We start from the raw sequence: 18,199 nt of genomic DNA, 5'->3' as shown, positions 1-18,199 counted from the left end.
AAAAACACTCGCCTCTGTTCCCCTCTGTGTCATCCCCCCCCCACACACACACACACAAGGAACCAAGTGCTGCCCCCTTTTCAGCTAAGCAGGAATTATGCTGTAAAGCTGTATAGAAAGCCGGCAGGGCCCATATTTACTCCATCTGTAGCTCCCAAAGTCAGGTGGCTAAAGTCAGATCAAAGGCGGCTTAAGAAAAACTTAACTTTATTGTGAAGAAGAAGAAGAAGACGATTCAAAGGAACCACCGAAATAGTTCCTGTTGTTTGTGGTGAGGAATGTAAAAAGAAAAAAAAGGACCAGGATATATTCTTTCATACAAAAGTAGGTTTAATTTCAAAATATCTTTGTTGTATATAAATACTGTGCAAATATGACACTTATATGCAGATTAAGTTAAACAGCGGACTCAAAACACCACAACAAATAAAGTCACAACAATGATTTTAAGCTACAGGCTGTGTCACAGAGCCATTTTGCGTATTTTCCACATAAATTTTGGTATTTCGTGGTAAATAAAAGTAATTCTGAAGTGTTTCTTGCGTCAATCGTCGATGTGCGCAGATGTCTGTCGAGGGATTCGACCGACGGGTCTTTACGTGAATTCGGTTTTAAGTTGTTCAAAATCTTTTGTTCAGTTGAGAATTATGCATTTTACGTAGTTTATATGCAATTGTTACGTAAATCTAAATAGAGCGTGATTTTTGAGAGATGCATATGCAAATTTGTGGCTTTCCACGACTGTTCCATGTGTGTATAACGAACTTTTTAAGGATGACCCATCGATGTATAACTTTAGCATGACTTATACAGCGCAAATATAATGTTAAAATTTCATAATTGACTCATGAATCACTAATGAATAGCGTAAAAACACACAATAATCACACAAGGTACCGGTACATGTTATACGTTGATTTACGTGTTCTTTGTGTGAAACTTTCACGAAAAGGCCACAACTTTTCTCACTTTTTCCACGTTTATTCACGTATGACCAATTTTCATCTGTGAAATATGGGCAAAGTGTACGCAGTGGCTGTGTGACACGGCCTTAAGATGGAAAACGTTTTGTCTTCAACCAAGAAACTTGTGAGTGAAATAGCCAATTTATTAAAAACCAAACCTTTTGTTTTTTGCGGATTTCTAGTTTAATGTAAAGTTGTGATTTAGAAAAAAATATTTGAATTTATTTTTGAAAACATTAGCAAAAATTAGCTCAACGATTATGGGACACAGCTAAAAAACAAACAAGAAAGGGACTGTTTTTCTTTTGTCACACTGCATGACGCAAACGTCACTTGCAGTGTAATTTCCACCTCTTTCATAATAAAATACAGTATTTTCCGCACTATGAGGCACAAATAAAAACCCTTAATCTTTTCGAAAAATGACAGTGCACCTTATGAATCAGAGCGCTTAATATATGGATTAATTCTGGCTTTTCTTACTGACGTTGAAGCGATTTTGAGAATTACACGGCGCTCTTTTAAAATGTCTGTCTGTTTTTTTACCAGTTGCAAACAAGATTGGGTGTTTTATAAAAACATTTACACGGCTAATGTGTAGCAGAGTTGGATTGTGAGTTTTTTGTGTTAAGAACATAGTTAAGAGTTAGCTTAGTCATAGCAACATTTTTAAAGCGGTATCAATTGTTTTTTTACGAGCTGCAAACAAGGTTGGATGTTTTGTAAATATGCTAACACAGCTAACATATTGCGAAGTCTGACTATGCTTTTATTCATGTTAATAACATGGTTGATTATCGGCGAAGTCACAATAACCTTTGTTTTAGCAGTGGCAGTCTTTTTTTACGAGTTGCAAACAAGGTTGAGTGTTATTGTAAATACGCTAACATAGCTAGCATGTAGCAGTGTTGGACGGTATTTTGTTTAACATGTTACTAACAAGGTTGGGAGTTAGCGTAATCCCAGTAACGTTTATTTTAGTGGAATTTGTTTGTCTAACGTGTTGTAAACAAGGTTGGGTGTTTTGTAGAAAGAAAAGAAAGCTAACGCTGCAAACGTATAGTGGTGTTAGACTGTTTTATTATGTTTTGCAAACATAGTCTTTTATTAGCATAGCCACAGTAACATTTGTTTTAGCGTCATCAGTCTGTTTTTTTATGGGTTGCTAACAAAGTTGGGAGTTAGGGGTATTTTAAGGACGTTAATATGGCTAACATATAGCGCTTAGAGCGCTCTAGAGTTACTGTTAATGCAGTTATAAAGTCTGACTGATGGACTCATCCCTGACTTTTGTCTCGCTTAATGGGTCTTATAGTTCAGTGCGTCTTATATGTGACATAAGTCCAAATCAAAAACACGGCATCTTATAATCCGGAGTGCCCTATAGTACGGAAAATACAAATTTTAAAAACAAAATAAACTTTCCTTGTTCATTTGACACCATAAAGTTACAAAACAAAGCACTGAACTGAAAGTAGAATATCTATTTCTGGTAAATGTTTTTTTTCTTTTCATTAGACTGAAAAAAAAATCATAAAAATAACAAAGAAAAGTTTCTAATGAAGTTAAATGTTCTAGAAAATTGACCAATATCACATGTCTTCTGTGTTGTTTAAACTCCTGGGAATGATAGCTTCTTTTTTTTCTTTTGGTTGTCCCAAATGGGAGAACTGCTGCCCTCACAACATCAGTAACTTCTGTTCAGGCACATAAATGATTCAAAATTCAAAATAAAGGTTTAAATTAAAAATATTTCATTAAAAAGACGCATATTTAACTCACTATAACCGGACATCGGATAAAAAAATGTAAGCCTTTTTCCTATATTATTTCATCTCCAAACTGTCCACAAATGTATTTTATTTAGGGGTTTTGCCATAGGAAACTCACCCCAGACTTGCTAGAGCTCACTGCAGTTTTAGTAACATCCGAAAAGTATACTTTTATTTTTATTTTCAATTAGGAAGTTGCTTACTTTAGCTCTAAAAGTGATGGAACAATAGTTGAAGTATTAAAACAGTTGTTTCTGAAAAGAAAAGCTGGTAAAACTAACAGGAAGTAACAACACATTTAATGCGAACTCTTGGCACGTTTTGGCAACTAAGTTGACGTGGCGAAGCGGGCGTTCCTGTTGACCCCTCCCACGTCCAAAACCACATTCAGCAATATGAGTTAGTAGGAAACTGCACCAGCACGTGCAAACTGAAGTGGTTTCTACTACTTATTTGTTTAAAATGCTGTTAGTGTCTTTAAAAATGACCAAAGTATGCCCTTTTTTTGTTGCTCTAATTTAGAAACAGATTTAGTTCAAGAATTGATGCACAAGGAATCCAAATCAAATATTTTTAGTATCCAAGTTGGAAATTTAGCCTAAAATAGTTTAGGAGGACTTTAAGACTTTAAGAGACTTAAAGAGCTTGTAATTTTTGGTAACATTCATTCCAACTATTAAGGCTTCAAAAATACCGATACACACTATGTAAAGATGTTTCTACAATTCTGTACAGTTTGTGTGACGGCAAACATCGTCACACTATAAGAAGGAAACGTAGAACCGAGTCGTCAGCGGGAGAACTTCCTGGGTCTGAAGGCGGGAAGGAGGAGCTGATGCGGTGCCGTCCTCTCCTCCTCTATGGGAGCCAGCTCCTCCGCTGAGCCCCACTTCTTCTTGGAGTGGAACAAGGACACCAGCTTCCTGTTTTTGTTCCGCTCGCGCACCTGGGTTACGTGGAACTCTGCAACCCGCACAAAGAAAACTTTATTGACAAGGAAAGTTAATCGAGACTCGATTCCAAACAAGCAGTCGGTGCAGACACCCCCAAAACTTTGTGTCATGAAACAGAAAATGACTGTCAGAATTCCTACCCTACTCCCTAACTACTACTGTAGTGTCCTGGATTTGAAAAGTCATTTGGACACCATGCTCACAACTTTTTTTAAACGGCGAATATGACATCATCTATTTCATGAAGTGAAAATCTAATTGATTTGAGCGTTTTGCGACAATCATTTATGAGTTCTGAAAATGAAAACGTTGATGGTTTACCAAAAAAATACATTCAAATACAATTTTTTCGCAAAAAATGTTCAAATGCAATGCATTGTGGCCTATATTCACCAACCTAGGCCGCATTTACACTGCATGGTTCAAGTGACCCTGTTCCGATTTTTTCCTCTCATGTGGCACAGATGGGATTCCGATTTTCTCAGATTGGATTCAGGCCTCATTCAAATGTGGAAATAAATCGGATACAAATCCGATAGGTACATTTGCGTGTGCAATGTAAGCAGACAAATCGGATATTCCCCAGTAAATGTGAGTCGCACATCAGTGACGTCAACTCAGGACACCAACAACTGAGATCACATGACTTACTGAGGTGCTTTTGTGCGCTGATTTTGCTGTTCGAGGACAGCTGGAGCCCCATCAGCGTGTTACCTTTCAGCCTCAGGCTTCAGACTGTAGACAGAAACCGCTGTTATGTCCGGTCCCGGTCGGGATGCAAACGGTAACTGATCAAGCGGGACACCGTTACTCTGGAACAGGCTAGACGCCGTTTATTTCTTTGCTTAGATCAAACTGATAGTACAGCACAACGTCCGCAAACACTTCCTCGTTCAGAGAGAGCACATAAGCCGGCCGAGCAGCCCTCCTTTTTCCTCTCCCGCGCATCCCCTCTCGTACGCCTGCCTCATCCTGGAGCGCCCAAGACAATGCCTCCTTCCGTCGCTGCGTTGCCTCCATGACAACCGCAGTCACACAAAAGTCCGAAGGTCGTCCGCGGAAGGCGGAAATGCTGCTACGTAGTCCTCAGAACGTCTACGTTTGATATTCAGTATTGTATAGTGTGAATGCAAACATCGAATACGGGTCACTTTTAAAGGATGATGTAAGCGGGTCGTCAAAGAAATCAGATATAGTCAGAAAATCGGATTTGGGCATCAAGACCTGCAGTGTAAATGCGGCCCTAGTGAGCATTGATGCACAGGACAAAGCACTGGATTTTGGAACTGTACTACAAAACGGCAAACGCCCTATATAGTGCACTATGTAGTGAGTAGGGAAGGACACAGCCCATATCTTTTTTAGCTGACAAATATGGAAATAAAGAAAACTTCAAGATTTGAAGCTAACTAATTATCAACATGCCTTTTTAGCTAACTTCTAAAAACCTGTCTAAATTTCTAGGACACAGTTTCTGCCGAGCGGCAGCAGTAGAAATTGGCTTTGGAGTTGTAGGAGAGACTATTGCCACGGAGTAAGCCCACCCCTCTTCCCGATATCCATCTGTTTATACTTTCTCCTGCTAGCCTACAGTGGAGTGAGTCTTTAATTCCTGCAAATGTTTTTAAAAATCTTGGAAACCTCAACGTATCTTGCAGATCCAATGCAGAAATTTCCGTTTGTGCTTCTTCTTTTTTTTTTCTTCACATCTCTAGTCTTCAAAAACAGTCTATAATCTGACTTTTGGGACTTCTGACTCTGACTCCTTAGCTCACAGATCCCAGGAGTGGCAGGACTTGTTTTTTAACTACTTTATCAGTAAGATCCAGAATGTGCAGCAAGGTCTCATTGTCTTCTTTGGAATAGAAACCTGAAAGTTTCAGCCTCTGTAGTTCTTTGAAGAGCTGAAACTAAACTTTCAAGTAAAAGACAAAATACTTCATGAACACTTGCAGGTTTAGACAGTTTAGAACTAAAACCAGCAGGTGAGCTAATAACTGAAAAATCGTTTTAAAAAAAAGAATCACCAGTTGAAAACAGTAGCTAAAAAGGGAATAAAAAATAATGATACAAATACATGTTTGCATATCTTCCAGTTCATTTTGAAACCATTAAAAAAAGTTCTAGTATTTACTTTGAAAACTCTCTTTGGTCGGGTTCCCTATTATTTCTCTGAGCTTTTTCATTCACCTGGTGATCTTAGCTCATCAGGTCAGGTTTTCTTGGTTTTCCCCTCGCAAAGATGATCAAACTAGCGGTGATCAAAGGCTCCCAAACGCTCTGCCTCTGTCCCTACGCTCCATCCAAATGCACCTGAAGACCTTTTTCTTTCTAAATGTGGACTTTAGAATGACATGATTGAGTTATTTTAGGTTTTTACCTTTACTTTTTGTTGGAGAAGGTTTTGAGTTAAAGTTTTAGATTTTCACAATTTTATCTTATTGTTTTTTATTGTAATCTGATTGTTTGTTATAGAAGTAATGATTATTGGTTTTTCATATTTTTTTAATGAAAACTGTTTTTTCTTGAACTTTCAGTGCTTCTTTCCTTTAGTACTGCTTTTTATTACAATTTGAATTAGTTTCCTTATTTTAGCTTTTTTTTGTTTTTAATATTTTATGTAATTCTATTATCATAATATTTTAGATTTTATGTGTTTAAGCCTTAAGTATTTATAAGATGTTTTGTATTGAAAAGTATGTTAAATTTATAAATAAATTCTAGCTGACAGCTTCTAGGACTTTATGAAATGATCTTAATAAAGTGAAACAAATGTTAACCCTTGTGCTATCTTAGATGACCCCACCCTTGCTTTGACGTGTTCTCCCTCCCATGACAAAGGTGGATAAAGGTGGAAAGATTTCATGTAATCCATGGACACCAGTGAAGATCACAAATAATGGAAGACAAAAGGTTCAGCGTACTGTCTAGTGGGTCTAGAAGACCCAACTCCCAATGTTAAGGCCCGTACACACCGGGACGAATATTCGCCAGGCATTATTCGCCAGCGTTTTTCGCCACGTTTTTCGTGTTCACACCCAGGCGATTTTCGCTGACGATGAGCCGAGCGAACATGCAATTTCATTCCCTGACATTAGATGGCGCTTAATGTAAACAGAAATACTCCTGTACACAAGGTGGCGCTGCGCAACTTTACGCTTCTTAAAGTCGCTTTTCACTCAGAAGAAGAGAGCAAGTATTTACGCGCTTGTCAGAATCATACAAAGAAAACATGAATATTTCAAGCACCAGTAGCTCCAACTGGTGCTTGGTTCGGGGATATTTTAGAATGTCCGTCATTATTTCTTCGTGGCTGTGTAGACGCTACTTGGCGTCTATCTTCTTCGCTGGTATGTGTGCTCAGCAAAACAGTTTTGTGTTTGAGCGCCCCCAAGTTGTGTTTTACTGTAACTTCAGAAGCTCCAGACACGTGTGGAAAAGCGCCATTCTCATTGGTCGAATAGATTTCGACACGAGGCGTCAAAAAAAAAAAAACGAACCAGAGGCGTTTTTTTTTTTTTTTTTTTTTTTTCTACTTGTCCTGTCCAACAGCTAGGCAGACAGATGAGAGCTGAGGGCCTCTTGGGTTGGACATATTTTACTTTAACAAGAGGGGTTATTAATCTTCAGACAAACCAAAGGTATGTCTGAATAAACCCCTTTTGTAATTGAGGCCAAACTTTATTAATTTCAAACATGTCTGAAAATCTTTGGTGTTGGACCGGACGGAAAAGGAAAGAGGGGAAGAAGAAAGAGGGACGTTAGAGAGAGGGGGGGTAGGGGGTGATAATAGGAGGGGAAGGGGGATAAGACCATGAAGCAGCATAAAGCAACAAGTTTACTGGTTGTTAATCATTATGGTAAGGTTCAAATGTAAAAAAAAAACAAAAAAAAAAGGGCGGAGCCTGTCCACACACACACTCAAATGTTATAAACACACTTGTTAGTTGCAAAAATGTCCACCTGTCGACATGTACACAAAACAGATAGTGTTCACACGCATACTTATGCCTTAAAACCAACTAGTGTGAAATATTTCAGTCATTCAGTCTGTTGAGCTGACACCTGTGCTCAGGTGAGTGTTTATGTTCTTCTAAAATGGATGGTGGAACGTGAAAAGAAGGAGGGAGAGTGCCCAGCCATCCCCACCCCAAGACCCCCACCGCACCAGCAGCGGCAGCCGGACTCCCCCCAACACCACACGGGAACCGGCAGGGAACAACCGCCGCCCGGGCGACCAAGCCCGCCACCCAGGCCAGGGCCAGCAGGGCCGCCGCAAGGCCCCCAGAGCCAGAGAGCAGGGAGGCACGGAGGGAAAGAGGGCGCCGCCCCAGCCCAACCAGGAGAGCAGCCCCCCCGCCGCGCCGGGAGAACCCAACGCAGGGCCCCACCGGAGAAGGACGCCCACAGCCCCAGACGAGCACCCCACCACCACCCAGGAGTTCCGGGCATCCCCCCGCCCCAACCCCAGGTACGGGCCAGGACCCCCCAAGGGAGACCCACTCCGCACTCCAGGCAGCCATCCGCCCGGCCAACGGTTGGTCCAGGGAGGAGCGAGGCAGGGGCCCGCCGCCCCCGCCCAGGAGGGGGGAACCCCGGGGAAAAAAGAGGGCCCACAAGGGGTGTTGTAAATATGGCCCGACCAGGCTCGGCCACAGTTGGAAATTTGGCGGGGCCCAGCACTCAGGAGCAAGGACCAGAACCCACCCCCCAGGGACACGAACACCCCCGGCTCAGATGTAATGTGAACCCCCCCACCGCGCGGAGAGAGCACCGCCGGGCCCAGGAAGCCAGCACCCCGGGGACACAGCCGCCGTTGCAAAGGGGCCCGTACCCCCCACCAGGGAAGAGGCAGGGGACAGATGGTCCTAGGTCCCACCTTCCTTGCAAAATGTGTGTGCGTGTATGTGTGTTTGAGAGAGTGTGTGTGTGCATGTGTGTGTGTTTATGTTGGGATGTATATATTGAGGGGGGAGGGGTGTGTGTACTAAGGGGGGTGCGGTTAAAATTGGCGGGTAGGGCACTAAGGGGACGTCTCCTGATTACTCACAGTGACGTCCCCTCACCCTCCCCACCAAGGGGCCCTAAATGTCTAAGGTGCGGTTAAAATTGGCGGGTAGGGTGCTAGGAGGACATCCGCTGCTTGCTGGCAGTGATGTCCAAGCACCCCCCCTACCAAGGGCCCTACATGTCTAAGGTGCAAATAAAACCGAAAGAGGGGGGGCCCACTCCATACGGCAACCACAGGAGGGGGGTCACTGCCTAGTGAACCCCCCCCCCCCAAGGCTCATCGCAGGCTAAGCCCCCCACCCCCTCACCCTATTATGAGGTTATATGAGGAAGGGGGTAAGTTGGGGACAGATGATAGACTGTCCCCCGGTGGTCAAACAGCCGTTCCCCGCCCCCCCCCCCAGCAAGGGGGCCAGGCCCACCCAGCCCCGGGGCCCCACCCCCGGAGGCGCAGACACCCCAGGCCCAGCACCACCACCCCCACACAGAGAGAGGGGAGCCAGAAAGCGCCGCCCCCCCCCGGAGCAAGCCCAGGCCCCCACCCCCAAACGCCGGCCCTAGAAGAGCTCTGGTCAGGCCTCGACGGGACCGAGGCAGCCAACCGGCCGGGGAAACCGCCGATGGCCTCAGCGGAGACCCCGACCCGTCAACCCCCCCTGCCCCGTACCAATAGGGCCCCCCCCCTCCCCCAGAATGCCCCCCCACAGGACAGGGCCGACAAGACCCCCACCCCACCCCACCCCCAGACCCCGCAGCCGAAGCGGATGACACCCAGAGCGACCGGGGGCCCCAAGAGGGTTGTCCCGTCCCGCCCCAGAGCCAGGGAAGGGCCGATCCCAGCCCCAGGTGTAGACGGGAAGCCCATCCAGCGCCGCTGGGCCCCCCCCCCGAGCAGCGCCCCCCGCCAACCCCCCCCAGCACAGGCAAAGGGACCACCCCCCCAAGCCAAGCCAGACCACCACCCCACCCCCCCACCACGCACCCCCACACCCAAGCCCAGAGGACCACGCAGCGCCCCAGGCCGCCCCACCCAGGCGCCGGACCCGACCCCCCGACCAACGGAGCCCCCACCACCCCCGGCCAGGCACCGGAGGCCCCGACCCCCACCCCGGCCCACGGCAGAAGGGCAAGGAGCAGCGACGACCATGCCCCCCCCACCCCCTAAGTCACGGAGTTAGCTATGGGAGACCAGAGAGACCGAATTCTTTCAAAGTTACTTGAAATTTGGGCTGACATTTTTTCCAAGCTGATATGATCAAGCAGCAGATTTCTGTGTTGACTTATATTTATATTTTTTTTGCTTTTCCAATTTATTAAAATAGTTTTTTTAGCAATGCAAAGAGTTATGAAAATGATAGAGCCTAATCCTCCTTCTACATCGATGGCACTCATGTCACCAAGCACACAAAGTGACGGTGAAGCTGTGATTGAAACCTTAAGCCAGACTGATAGATCGGCACATACCTGCTGCCAGAGAGCCTGGACAGGCGTGCAGAACCATAGTGCATGCATGTAATTGTCGGGTAGATTACTGTCACAGTGCTGACAAATGTCTGAGTTACTGAGACCCATCTTGAACATCCTCTGTCCAGTGTAGTAAATTCTGTGAAGAGTTTTGAAATGGATTAGCTGCAGATTTGGATTTTTTGTCATTTTAAAGGTGTTTAAACAAAGTTCTGACCAAAAACTTTCATCTGTGCTGATGCTCAAATCCGCATCCCATTTTGTTGTCGGAAGTGAAATATTGTTATCTAAATTACATAAAAGTTTGTATATTTTGGAGAGAGTTTTATTCATTGAGAAATTGATCAGAGTGGTAACTACATCTGGTAGCTTTAAATCGTTGTCTCTGTATTTAAACTTTTTAGTAATAATTGATTTAAGTTGCTGATATTCCAAGAAGTTATATATTCCATGTTTGTCTTGAAGTTCCTGGGGAGTTATGAATCTTCTATCAATAATTATGTGCTCTAGTTGTTTTATGCCCCCTGCTTGCCAAGCTGGGAAGTGGATAATTTTTTTGTTTATGAGGATGTCTGGGTTGTTCCAGATGGGTGTCATTTTGCACGGTTGAATTGATGATTTTGATATTTTGAGAAATTCCCACCAGGCTGTTAAAGTGGCATTTATATTAATACTTTTGAAACAATCCTGTTTTTTAACTATTTGACTAATAAATGGAAGATCTGACAGGTTGATCTTTCCACATAACGCCTGTTCCAAGTCTAACCATGAGTTGGTTTCTGGATTATTTTTTAACCATTTTAAGATGTATTGTAATCTATTTGCAAGAAAGTAATTGTGGAAGTTAGGTAATTCTAATCCTCCACAGCTTTTTGCAGATTTTAAAGTTTTTAGACTAATTCTTGCAGGTTTATTGTTCCATAGAAAGCTTGATATGGATGAGTCTAATGTTTTGAACCATTTTAATGGCGGTTGTGTGGGAATCATTGAGAAGAGATAATTAACTTTGGGTAAGATTTTCATTTTAACCGTGGCTACCTTGCCCATAAGGGACAAAGGCAGGTTGGTCCAGCGTGTTAGGTCGTCCTGTATGTTTTTCAGTAATGGGGTGTAGTTTAGCAGCACCAGTTCTGATATTTTGGGGGAAAAATAAATACCTAGATATTTTATATTGCCTGATTTAACTGGTATTGTGAGTCCTTGCTCCGCATTACTGTTCAGTGGTAATAAAACAGATTTATTCCAATTAATGGAATAGTCTGATATAGAAGAGAATTCATTAATGATTGTTGCCGTTTCATTTACAGAATGTATATTACTTAAAAACAGTAATATGTCATCTGCATAGAGACTAATTTTATGATGGCTGTGTTTGGTTTTAATTCCTTTAATACTCTCATTCTGTCTTATTGCTGCAGCTAGAGGCTCGATAAATATTGCAAAAAGCGAGGGGGAGAGTGGGCAACCCTGTCTAGTTCCTCTTCCAAGAAAAAACCTGTTGGAAGTCTGTTTATTAGTTCTAACTGATGCATTGGGGTTGTGATATAATATTTTGATCCAATTGATGAATGATTCTCCAAACCCAAACTTATGGAGGGCAGCAATGAGGAACTTCCAATTTACTCTATCAAAGGCTTTTTCAGCATCCAGTGATAGTATAGTCATTTCCTGGTTTTTGATGGTGGCAAAGTCTATTATGTTAACGAGTCTGCGGACATTGTCATCCGAGTGTCTGCCTTTGATGAATCCAGTTTGATCAAAGTCAATTATGTGAGGAGTGACTTTTTCTATTCTCTGTGCTAGTGCTTTGCAGATAATTTTTACATCTGCATTAATTAAAGAAATGGGGCGATAGCTTGAAGGACTTGTGGGGTCTTTGTCTGGTTTTAGAAGAAGGATAATGTTGGCAGAGTTCATGTTAGGTGGTAGAGATTGGCTTTCATTGATAAATTTTACCGTTTTATAAAACGTTGGTGCCAGTTGTTCCCAGAATTCCTTATAAAACTCTGCAGGAAAGCCGTCAGGCCCTGGTGCTTTACCATTAGGCATAAGTAACAGAGCTTCATGAAGCTCAGACAACGAGAGCGGAGAGTCTAAATTTGTGATTTGATCTTCGTTTAACTTGGGCAGGTTTATATTGTTGAGAAATGAGTTGATGCTTTGTTCTGATGGATTGATCTGTGGAGTGTATAAGTTTTGATAAAAGTCTTTAAACGCATTATTAATTTTTACCGGGTCATGGGTGACATTCCCTGTTTGGTCCATAATCGAAGTGATTGTTGATTTTTCTTTATTAATTTTAAGCTGATTAGCTAGAAATTTGCCAGATTTATTTGAGTTTTCATATCTTTCCAGTCGAAGCCTTTGTATCTGGAATTGTGTTTGTTTATTGATGATGTCATTTAACTGCAGTTTTAAATTTTTCAGGTCGCCCAGTATGTGTTCCTGTGCAGAAGCAGCATAAGCAGTCTCCAGAGTTTTTATTTTATTTCCTAATTCTAATAAATCTGCTTTCTCCTTGCGTTTTTTATGCGTTGAATAAGAGATGATTTTCCCTCTCATGACTGCTTTTGCTGCTTCCCAAAGAATACTTGGTGATATTTCAGAAGTATCGTTGAATTCTAAGAAGGTTGCCCACTCTTTTTTAAAGAATTCAATAAATTCCTGGTCTTTTAACAGAGACGTATTAAACCTCCAGGTTGAACCCGAGGGTCTGGGTACTTCCCTTGAAATAGTAACAGAAACTGGTGCATGGTCACTGATAATAATTGGATGAATGTTGGAACTTTTAATTTCTTTCAAAAGGGAGTTACTGACTAATAAATAATCTAAACGAGATTGTGAATGGTGAACTGGAGAAAAAAAGGTGAACCCCTTAGTGCTTGGATGACATGAGCGCCAAGCGTCGCAGAGACCCAGATCATTCATGTACTGCTTTAGAATACTTGCAGACCGCCATGTACGCTGGTTTGCTGCCGTGCTGAGTCTGTCAAGTTCAGGGTCCAAAACAAGGTTGACGTCTCCTCCTATAATGATTGTGGAGTCAGAGTGAACTGAGAGTGAGGTGAAGAATCTGTGAAAGAAGGAAGAGTCGTCAACATTCGGGCCATAGATGCTGGCGATGCAAAAGTCTTTATTCTGGATGGATATATTAATGATTACAAATCTGCCTTCTGGGTCAGTAACTGTATCCTTATGAGTAAATGTAACATTTTTATTAATCAAAACTGCAACCCCTCTTTGTTTGGAGTTGAAACTGGCAGAATACATAGCTGGATACTGGGAACAGCACAGGAGATGACCAGCTGATAAAGATAAATGGGTCTCCTGCAGTAAAGCTATATCTGCTTTAAGATCATTCAGGTGATTTAACACTTTCAATCTCTTTGGCCCAGAACCAAGTCCACGCACATTCCAGCTAACGATGTTAAGACTGCTCATAGCTGTTCTAACCGGGAGAGTGCAAGGCTAAATAGTGCGTGTGCCCGTCCGTGTGCGCGTGCCCGCTGTGCGTACCTGCTACACTGACAAGCGCTATGCGTTGTGGGTGAACGTATCTTGGCTATGAGCTGCATGTTATGTGCGTCCTGTGTGAGCCTAAGTGAGGTTTTTGCAGTTTATCAACGTGTGTGTGCGGGATCGCGTGTGCATGCTCTTATGCGCGCTAGTATGCGCGCGCGCCCGTTCCGTGCATAAATAAATACTCACCGTGGTTGCGTTGACTTTACCTGATTCACATATGAGGACATGGGAAGGGGGGGGGACAAGAGAAAAGAGAGAGGGAAAGAGAAAGAACAAAAAACAAAAACAACGAAACAACAACAGAAACATGAATGTGAGAGAAAGAAAAAACACTTTTCCTGAGAGGTGTGGATTATTGATGATCCGATTATTTCCTATTCAGTTAAATAAGTTTGCGGGTTTCTTCTGGGCAGCGCAGATGTCAGTGCGCCTCTGAAAGCCTTCAGCACAGCCAGGGTGTTACCTCTGGGTCCCGGAACAGCTTGCCATTCACAAAAAGTTTATCAACAGCAACCACCGCGCGTGCTCCAGCAGACAGGTGCTTCCTCCTCAGCGGGAAGAGGATTTTCCGACGGCGGAGGATCTCGCCTGGAAACTGATCATTCACGCTGTAATGTGTGTCTTTCAGCTCGCGCCCTCTGCTTTTTACCTGCATCTTTTGTTTATAATGTTCAAATTTAGCAACAATAGGACGGGGACGCTGATTGTCCGGCCTTTTTCCTCCGAGCCGGTGAACCCTGTGGAAGGAGATCTTCTGGACTTCTTCCTTGGGGAGTTTCAGGTGGACCTCTATAAAGGACTTAACAATGTTCTCCGGGACTTCCCCTGCCTCTTCTGGAATCCCTGCGAACACTAGATTGTCCCTCATGCTCCTCGCCTGAAGATCCAGGAGGGTTTCCTTGATGGATCGGTTTTCCTCAGAGAGACGGGCGGTGTCGTGGCCCAAGATCTTCACGGTCTCTCTGAGGGCCTGGTTCTCCGCTGCGAGCTCCTGCACCTGCTGTTGGCTGAACTCCAGAGACTCTCGCAGACCTTGGAATTCCTTATGGAGGATCTCCAGCAGATTTAAACGGCAATCAAGGCTGGAGAGCCTTTTATCAATTGAATCCAGGATATCACTCATGTTGCTGCCTGGGGAGGAGGCAGCCCCCGGGGAGTCTTCGGGACGGTTGCGTTTGGTGGACGGAGTGGCGGTGTTGGATTTCTTCATGAGGCAGGTATTGAAACACTCGTCGATGTAATTCTCCAGATCCTCCAGGTCCTCCAGGTCATCCAGGCTGGCAAATGCTTGACAAACTTTTTCAGATTTTTATTTTTTAAACTTTCTGGATTATTTAAATATGGCGGTGTAATTAAATAAATCAAAAATGTTTGTTCACAACTTACGCGCCGCCAAGTAAACTCACCACACTCCTCTCGTCGGCTCTCGCGATACTACAGCATCACGTGCTCAACCCACAGTCCAGTTTTTTTTTTTTTTGTGACGCTTTGCCGCGTGGCGTTTTTTCGCGTCGGTGTGCACACTCTCATTGGTGCCCTTTGTTTATTCACGAGGCGTTAAACGTCGGCGAAAATCAAGCGCGAAATTCGTCCCGGTGTGAACGGGCCTTTAAAGTGCCTAGAATAGCACAAGAGTTAAATAAAACTTTAGAAAATGTAGAACTCACGCAGCTCTCTGTCGTCTCCTGGACCTTCTGGGTCTTTGATGTTCAGATAATAACAGGCAAGATGTCCACTGTAGTCCCGTAAGTTTTCTTTTGCCCCTGTAAAGAGCAGAAAATGAGAAAACTGTCCAAAAACGTTGGAGATAAACAACTTCACTGACACACAACAACACTGTTCATTCCTGCATCTCACCATAAACCTTCCTGGTGTTTGCTGTAAACGGCTCAAAATTAAAATCTATTATTTTTATTAGCACAAATTCAAATGTTTAGCTATTTTCATAACATGGCAGGTAAAAACAGAAAGACATTTTACCATAAGTCTTTATGAGCAGGTCCAGAATGTGCTGATGGCCGTGTAACGCTGCAATGTGAAGAGGAGTGTATCCCTGCACAGAAAAGACACAGAAATTCAGGATAAAATACACAGAGAGCCTGCATCCATCAATCTATCCATCTATGTATCCATCCATCCATCAATCCATTCATCAATCATCCCATCCAGCCATCCATTTTATCTATGCATCCATCGAACCATCCATCCTTCCACCATTCCATCCATCCATCCATCCATCCATCCATCCATCCATCAATCCATCCATTCATCAATCATCCCATCCAGCCATCCATTTTATCTATGCATCCATCGAACCATCCATCCTTCCACCATTCCATCCATCCATCCATCCATCATCCATCCATGTATCCATCTATTATTCCATTCATCCATCCATCAATACATCCATCCATTCATCAATCATCCCATCCAGCCATCCATCCTTCCACCATTCCATCCAACCATCTATCCATCCATCCATGTATCAATCAATCAATCAATCAATCAATCAATCAATCAATCAATCAATCAATCAATCAATCAATCAATCAATCAATCAATCAATCAATCAATCAATCAATCAATCAATCATTCAATCAATCAATCAATCAATCAATCCATCTATCCATCATTCCATTCATCCATCCATCAATACATCCATCCATCCATCAATCAATCAATCCATCCATCCATTCATCAATCATCCCATTCAGCCATTTTATCTATGCATCCATCCATCCATCCCTCCACCATTCCATCCAACCATCTATCCATCTATCTATCATTCCATTTCTGAAAACACATTTAAAAACACTTAAAGGTCATCCTCCAATCACCGATGTCCCAGTCTGTACCTTTTTAGGGTTGTTATTGTTTTTTGTATTTTAACATTTAATTTTAACTTCTGGAAATTACTTTTGTTTTTCAAAACGTTTCAATTTTGTTACATTTTTTTGGAAAAGTGTTTCTGAATTTTGTTTGTTTAAAATGTAATGCTGTTTTATTGTTTGTTTTGCTTTTTTAAATGTAGTTGTGATCTTTCAAATGTTTTTGCTTTGAGTAATTTGTTGGTGTGATTTGGACTTCAGGGCCACCGTACCGAAGTCACCCAAATCTAAACTCATCACACTTTAACGGACACTTTTCAAGTAACCAATAGCTCACCAGTATAGATAGATGTTAAAATAGTTAAAAACAATTGAATCTATTAAGATAATCCAGATAAAAAATATAAGGATCTTGCAGAACTTCTTTTTGGTGTAAATCTGTTAGAATCTTTCTGTGCATTTGTGGCGTGTGCTGGATGGGTTTAGAACCTACCCCCTTGAATTTCCCAGGTCCAAACCCAGCCGGTCAAAACACAGTGGGGAAAAAAAAACGTACAAATTAGAGGAGGTTATGGAAACACCAGATAATGACAAAAACATAATTGCGTGGTAATTCGGTGAAAATTGCATGGCTGTGAACTGGTGCATGCTCGCACATAAGACGCAGTGTTTTGGGAAACAATTAACATGACATGACGTGATTTATTAGCTGCGGAACCCCACGGCCTCACTGGACGCGCTGCCACTTTGCAATTTGCACAGCTGGATCTCCACAGAGATCCTATGGGAGCGTCTCGGCAGCGAGGTACCATGCCCACCACGGCGCCAAAACAGCTACTCACGTGCTGCAAGAGAAAAGAAAACAGGAAAATCCCACATGAAGGCTCTGGGTCAACAGCAAAACACTTAAGAGCTAGTCTGCTGATCTGACATTACACGTTTAGACATGTTCATTTGACTTTGATGAAGACTGCAAGCTTCAAAAACCTGCGTAAAAGGTACGAAATTTGTAAAAGTTCATCATTTCATAATCATAAGACTTTTTTCTGTAGAGTGTTGGATTAGGAAAATAAAAGTGTGAAACAGGTATGATTTAAAAAACAAGCTAAACTAATCATGTTTAAAAGAATTTTAAGAAGTCATAATGTAACGTATTTTCCACGGGATTACAAAGGCCGTGTCACACAGCCACTATGCACAATTTGGGCATATTAAACGAATGAAAATTGGTTATACGTGAATGTTGAAAAAGTGAGAAAAGTTGTGGTCTTTAGGTGAATTTTTCACAAATGTCTTACAAATGAACCACGTTAAAACCAAGGAAGTACAAAAAAAGCATGACAAGAACACGTAAATCTACGCAAAAGCCAAATCTGGCTCAAAATCCGTTTGTCAGTTACATAATTTTAACGTGACATGTGCGTGATATAACGTGATAAAAAAGTTATACATCGGTGATACATGCGTGAAAAGTCAGTTCGACATATATGGAACGGTCGTGGAAAGCCACAAATCTGCATATGAATCTAGCAAAAATCACCCACAATTGTGTAAGAATTACATAATAATTGCATATAATCTACATAAAATACTCACAGACTGCGTAATTCTCAACCGAACAAAGATTTGAACAGCTTAAAATCGCATTTCTGTAAAGACCCGTCAGCCGAAACCCTTGATGGACA

The 18,199-nt window shown here is 42.6% G+C and overlaps 1 protein-coding gene across 2 annotated transcripts in view; it reads right to left on the bottom strand.

Annotated features, from left to right (window-relative positions):
* Positions 1–307: 307 nt before the first annotated feature.
* Positions 308–18,199, bottom strand: part of LOC101161224 (ankyrin repeat domain-containing protein SOWAHA) — a 51,584-nt gene continuing 33,692 nt past the window's right edge. The window contains exons 10-14 of one of the 2 annotated variants that reach the window (XM_020701589.2): positions 17,357–17,359; positions 17,008–17,010; positions 15,667–15,739; positions 15,354–15,449; positions 308–3,700 (exon numbers count right to left, since the gene is read on the bottom strand). In XM_020701589.2, coding sequence (XP_020557248.1) covers positions 3,528–3,700; positions 15,354–15,449; positions 15,667–15,739; positions 17,008–17,010; positions 17,357–17,359 — 348 coding nt within the window. In that variant the 3' untranslated portion in view covers positions 308–3,527. Of the gene's footprint in view, positions 3,701–15,353; positions 15,450–15,666; positions 15,740–17,007; positions 17,360–18,199 lie in introns of both variants that reach the window. The other variant, XR_002289689.2, reaches the window with a different exon arrangement.

Source organism: Oryzias latipes, chromosome 7 (assembly GCF_002234675.1).
Source record: "Oryzias latipes chromosome 7, ASM223467v1".
Taxonomy (NCBI): Eukaryota; Metazoa; Chordata; class Actinopteri; order Beloniformes; family Adrianichthyidae; genus Oryzias; species Oryzias latipes.
The sequence above is the reverse complement of the archived record's forward strand: the minus strand, read 5'-3'. Positions and strand labels throughout refer to the sequence as shown.